General features: G+C 38.1%; 1 protein-coding gene across 1 annotated transcript; it reads left to right on the top strand.

The window, feature by feature from the left end:
* The first annotated feature begins 2,688 nt into the window (after positions 1-2,688).
* Positions 2,689-3,633, top strand: LOC112179571 (thaumatin-like protein 1). Its single transcript, XM_024318031.2, has one exon. The coding sequence runs from the start codon at positions 2,736-2,738 to the stop codon at positions 3,477-3,479; it is 744 nt and encodes a 247-aa protein (XP_024173799.1). The 5' UTR covers positions 2,689-2,735; the 3' UTR covers positions 3,480-3,633.
* Positions 3,634-6,613: the final 2,980 nt, after the last annotated feature.

The raw sequence follows: 6,613 nt of genomic DNA, 5'->3' as shown, positions 1-6,613 counted from the left end.
GAGAAGTATATGATCAGTCATCCAGTTGGGTTCATCCTTATTATCCCCTTATAGGGGAAATAGTCGGTAGCTCTAAAGAGATCTATAATTATCATGTTCATCACTACAATCACTATATGAGTCATATATCTTGGTCTAATTATTGCATTTTCGTAGACCAGCGAGCTGCTTTTCAACGGCCTAGAGTCTCTTTTTGGATGTAGATGAAGTTGACATTCATATGTATTTATATGTAGTTCTAAATTTCTAATAAATTGATTTTTTTCAAAAACGATATTTTCGTACCATGTATCCCCGATATTTTCGATATCTCCATTTTTCAAAGTACCGATATATATGAAGATACCGATATTTAAAACCTTAGTAACAACCCATGCACTGTGTTCAAAACTGATCAGTATTGTCGTAATTCTGGAAACTGTGATCCTACAGACTACTCTGGGTTTTTTAAAAGTCACTGCCCAGATGCTTATAGTTACCCTAAGGATGATGCAACCAGCACATTTACTTGTCGTGGTGGGATAAACTATAGGGTTGTGTTCTGCCCATGAAGCAAGTATGAGGTCTGGAGACATACATAATGATATATATGTTTGTGATGCAATAAGAGTTTGAGGGCTTATAGCTTTGTGATCAGCACACGGAATGATGTGCCTTATTATGTAACACAAGGTTCTAGTACTAATCATCCAAGCAAACTATGTTTCCTTAATTGATCTGTTGGTATTAATCAAACTAACCTTCTAGCCCGCTTAAGTTTTTTTGTGCTCAAATAAGTCGCTAGGGAAAGTTTTTCTTGTTTTTGTTTTCCCTATTGGTGTACTTAAAATGGGTAGTATGAGAAATTTCTTTCAGTTTTTTGATTCAATAAAATAATTATTAACCATCGATAAACACTTTACTAACCTTCAAGTTACTGACCCTCTATTATTGATCCTCTATAACTACTTTTTGTTGTTATCGGAAAAATGTTAAACAAAATTCTTTTTGGAAAATCTAGAGATCCTATAAATTGAATGGGAAGAATTAACTGTAAAGAAATTTTAATTTGAAAAGAATTATAGTTACTTCCTTCATACGGCACGTTTATATGTCATACCTCTTTCGAATATATAGGGGTACCAGTCTGATTTTCTAAAGAGTTAAGAGTGGAGAGTGGCCTAACTTTTTTATTTATAAGCTTTAGATTATAGTTCATTTACCAATCCAGAATAATAAAGCAGGGGTAGTGACCTAATTTCTGGTGTTGACCAGATCATTACTAGCTTAACAAGATCTTCATAAACTGTATGCATGTCTCGATGTAGTCCAGCCCTTTCTCTGTCTCATGTTTTCTTCCTTTCAACTTTATCTCAACTTTACAATCAAATTCCGTCTTCAACATGTATACATAGTCATGAATGCATTCAACGTTTTACATGTCCCATATTGTACATATATGGGGTGTTTTGGATATTTATTTTAATAAGGTAAGGATAGTTTCATAACACACTTAAAATTTGCTGAGTTTTGATTGGGCAGTCTAGTGGAAAATCCATAATGAAAATTTGGGGTGGGCTGATCCAAATCATGCTTATAAGTTTTTTTTTTATTCCAAGAAGAGACTAAATTTTAGAAGAAATACTAAATGGAGAATGTTGTAACTGTTTAAGAAAAACGAAATTGGGAAAGAAATTGTTGTGCTTTCATTGATAATAGATGTTTCTTTATATAGAAAATTACAAACATAGAATCAAAGTTGTACATAGAAACATAATTGAACAATGATTGGATATCTACGAATATCTCCGAGAATATTTCTAACATAAATCCTATTACAGCTTGCACAAGTAACCTAGAGTTTGTGTCAGACACATATTCTGGATTTACTTGAACACTCAACCTTATATCGCTTGATAAGTTTGCTCTATATAAGAATTTCTCTGTGTCATATAAAAAGAGTGATTAATAAGATTGCCCGTAGCCTTTTGTTTTTTTTTTCCTTTTCATATGAGGGGTATGGTTGTATGTCTCCCATGTGTGTATTTTTTTCATAAAATTTTAATCTTTAACTTACCCGATAATCGATCGGGAAACATTTTCCGTATGGGTTTCTTAGACTACGTACCATGCTTCCAATAATCAGCACAGTTATTGTTAGAGAAAGAGGAAGAAAGAAAGAAAGCAGAAGGCAAAAGAGATGAACATGTTACATGGAGAGACAATAATTTACTCTATCAGAGATGTTCCCCTGGACACTAGCTGACCAAGGATTATATGGTCAGTGACCGTCCGATTTCAATCGGACGGTTGACAGCTTTTATCTTTTAAAAAATTAGAGAACTGTCAACCGTCCGATTTCAATCGGATGGTCACTGACCATATAATCCATGGTCAGCTAGTGACCAGGTGAACGGGACATTTTACTCTATATGGCATCAGAAAATCAGAAATTGAGAAGACTAACGATAAGGGATGGCTGGTCCGTGTCAAAGGAAGACAGGAACAGCTGGTGTGCTATGTATAATATAAGGACTTAAGGAGCATATAAGGATTTGTCCTCTCTACATTATGATCTATTACAATATATAAAGGTTGGCGCAATCACGTGGCCGCCTCCCCCTAGCCATTCACTGAACATGTGCGCTTGTAATTATCTACATCAATACAAAAGCCGCCTTTACTTTATTTATCTATAAAAACTCCCTCGCATGTAGTTCACCAAAACACGAATTAAGCTTGATCTTGTAGCCACTATGAAGTCCTTGGCCAATTTCCAAATGCCCCTCATCTTCTTCTTTTTCGTGAGTTCCCTCTTTTTCATCATCTCCTCCAATGCAGCCACTTTCGTAATCCGTAATGAGTGCCCTTACACCGTCTGGGCAGCCGCCTCTCCTGGTGGAGGCCGTCGCCTGGACCGCGGCCAGAGCTGGACACTGAACGTTGCCCCGGGGACGGCCATGGCTCGCATATGGGGGCGTACCAATTGCAATTTTGATAGTAGTGGCCGCGGCCGTTGTGCCACGGGAGATTGTGGGGCGTTGGAGTGCAAGGGATGGGGAGTCCCTCCCAACACCTTGGCAGAATATGCCCTTAACCAGTTCGGAAACATGGACTTCATTGACATTTCCTTAGTCGATGGCTTCAACATTCCAATGGACTTTAGCCCAACCACCGGCAGGTGTAGGGGAATTCGGTGCACTGCGGACATCAACGGGCAGTGTCCTCGAGAGTTGAGGGTACCTAGTGGGTGCAATAACCCTTGCACTGTTTTTAAGACCAATGAATATTGCTGCACAAATGGGCAGGGGAGCTGTGGACCAACAAATTTCTCAAAATTTTTCAAGACTAGGTGCCCGGATGCTTATAGTTACCCTCAGGATGATCCTACTAGCACATTTACATGCCCTGGTGGGACTAACTATAGGGTTGTGTTTTGCCCCACAGGAAACCCTGGTAATTTCCCTTTGGAGATGATAACTGACAAGAGTGAAGAGTAATTTGACAGCCCAATATTTGTTGATATATTGGCCTATGAGTTTCCGTTTGGATCAATAATGTGTGTTTCTACTGTCTTCTTGTTGTTGTATGTTGTGGTACTTAAGTGTACTTTGTAACCAAAATGATTTCAAATAAACTTGCATATTCTACAAATTTTGATCGTCTCTGTTTACAGTTAGCTACCTCAATGTTGATGTATTTTTTACACACATGCATGTCGAAATGACTATCTTAAACGAGATATCTCTAGCTTGCTTGTTTAACCTTTCAAGCATGTGGTCTAGTCTCAGAAAAAAATGTTCGGAACAGATGAAAGAACTTACGCCTCGTTTGGTTCACGGAAAGGAAAGTAATTCCTTTGTTTTTCCCATGGGAAGGGAAATGAAATTTCCCAACAACTTTCCATTCTGATGTTTGATAACATAAAGAAAGTTATCAGGAAAGTTGTTAAAAAGTTTGTAAATAAGATAATAAAATAATATGTTGTGAGTAATAAATGTAAGGAAAAAAGGGAGGAAAGTGATTCATTTGAGATTTGGAAGGAATCACTTTCCTCCTTATTTTTCCTTTCTTCAGGAAACTATTTCCTTCCCTTTTGCATCCCAAACACAGGAAAGGAACAAATTTCATTTCCTGATACTTCATTTTCGTGAACCAACGTGGCCTTATGGTACTAACTACTAAGTGCAAATCCCACGACGTTTGAAGATTGAGTAATAAAGATCAATCAAGAGAAGGGTATTACTTCGCTAACTAGGTCTGCCTAGCTTAGGTTGACTACAGTCACTAAAGGACAGACATATGTCTATTTAAAATATTATAATAAATATATCAAACAATGATCGATATCCCTTGTTATGTCCGCTGAGCTGCAGATAAATTTGTTTAAATGGACATGTGTCCATTTTTTAGTGGCTGTGGTCAGTCTAAGCCAACAAGACCTGTTTAGAGCAAGTTCACCGGGCATCCTATTGCCCGGGCACCACGTCAAAAGCAGCAGAAATGGTGACCCAGCTCCACTATTCATGATTCCACCGGGCTTGGGGCAAAACCACAGTGGGAGGCCCAGGTCACAAACTCGGGTAGGAGGGTGACTGAGCCCGTGACCCAGGATGCCAGCGTGGCCCAAAAAGAAGAGGAGAGGGAGACGCGCTTTGGCAAGGAGTTGCTTTCCAGTTTCTTGTCCTCTAGCGGGGACAACCCAGCAGGCGCGTGGCATCCCTTTTTTGTCCTGTAGCGGCATCAGTCCACAGATCTGGACCATGGCTTTTGAATATGAAAATGGATCCTACGGTGAATAATTAAGGAGCAATTGAGGTGAAAAAAAAATCAGTTAAGAGGCAAAGGTTAGATTACAACGGTAATAAAAAAAATTATTACAAAATTTGCTCACCTCCTATTTTATCTCTCACACAAAAAAATATATCATTATATCATTTTTACTTCCTCATATTTTTTTGTTCCTCCTCCTCATAGCTTTCATCTTCCGAAATTTTTGTTTCCAAAATGTTCATCAATAGTATTTATTTACATCATACATTTCTTATTTACACTAAAAAAAATAATAAAATATTCGATGAACAGTAACTGACTGGTGACCCTGACCCAACGGGTGGAAGCAAAGATCCAGTGGCAGTGAATAGTTTCCTGCCCTGGTGACCTGGTGACTTAGTGACCGTGACCTGGTGACCCAACGGATGAACTTGCCCTTAGCCAAATAATATTGTTAAAAGAAAGATAAGTCAGGAATCAATAGATTAGTAAATTTCTTAGCTCTTTACATCTTATCAAATACTTGCATGCTGCATGGTCATCTACCTATATGGGCCCTCTCAGTATCAGATGGCAAAATTTTGAACATATCAGCTGATGGCAATCATTAAGCATGGTGAGGCTCAAATTAATTAATATCGGTAGGCATAAAGTTACTTGCACCTTTCTGCCAAACGTTAGGATACTCGATTAGTATCAGCTGATGGCAATCATTAAGCATAGTGATGGATTTTCCTATATCACTGCATGAATAGTTGAATACAATGAATTTGATTAGTACTACTATTCGGCGTTAAAGCAAAAATCAAATGTACATCAGGGCAACTCCAATCTTAGGGTTCAAAATCAAAATTTGATCAAGAGTTTTTTACTTCAACAGTGTCTCAACTCTTCGAGAACTTTTGAAATGATACCTGAACTTTCAAAGTGATCAAAGTGATACCTGAACACTAATTTTCTTGTCAACGGAGTACCTACCGTCAATTTTTATCACGGAACTGTTAACTATGACCACGTGTCAGGCACGTGAGGCACAAATAAGGATTAAAAAACTAATTTACCCTCAAAAGTATTTTATTATTATTTTTTATTCTTTATTTTTTTGCTTTCTTTCTTTCTTGTTTTTCTTTTTCAGCTTCTTCTTCCCTTTGCTTTCTTTCAGCTTCTTCGTCAGCGACCCGAAGGTCCTCCAAGTCGGAATCTGCGCCGCCCCGGAGCCCATCGCCTCATCCCCTCCCGTCTCCAACATTCCCCCCTCCGGAAACTCTCTCTCCCCCGTCATGATCCCCCCGCCACGTCACTCCTCCGACGCCGCTGATAGGAGCATTTTAATGCGGTATTTTAATAGTTAATTCCTCACATTTTACTTAGTTAATTCCTTAACGAATCGATTTTTAACTCAATTTCTATTTTCTTAGGTACATTGGAGTAAATGATGGTGAAATGAGCATTATGTCCACACTTACCTACAAATGGTGGAGATAAAATTGAAGTAAATGAGTAGGAAATCCATCATCATCATCACCCAAAAATATTCCATGTTTTAGGGTGTAATCATCATGTTTTCTCCATCATTTCTCACACTAATCCACCATCATCATCACCCAAAAACATTCCATGTTTTAGGGTGTAATCATCATGTTTTCTCCATCATTTCTCACACTAATCCACCATCATCATCACCCAAAAACATTCCATGTTTTAGGGTGTAATCATCATGTTTTCTCCATCATTACTCACACTAATTTACTCCATCTTTTCCAATTTCACTCTTCTTTCTCTTCCCTATATAAACACCTTCTCCTCTCACTCTAAAACATCTTCCTTCATCCATCTCATCTTCCTTGTCTCACCATTTCCT

This window comes from Rosa chinensis, chromosome 7, assembly GCF_002994745.2.
Source record: "Rosa chinensis cultivar Old Blush chromosome 7, RchiOBHm-V2, whole genome shotgun sequence".
Classification (NCBI taxonomy): Eukaryota; Viridiplantae; Streptophyta; class Magnoliopsida; order Rosales; family Rosaceae; genus Rosa; species Rosa chinensis.
The sequence above is the reverse complement of the archived record's forward strand: the minus strand, read 5'-3'. Positions and strand labels throughout refer to the sequence as shown.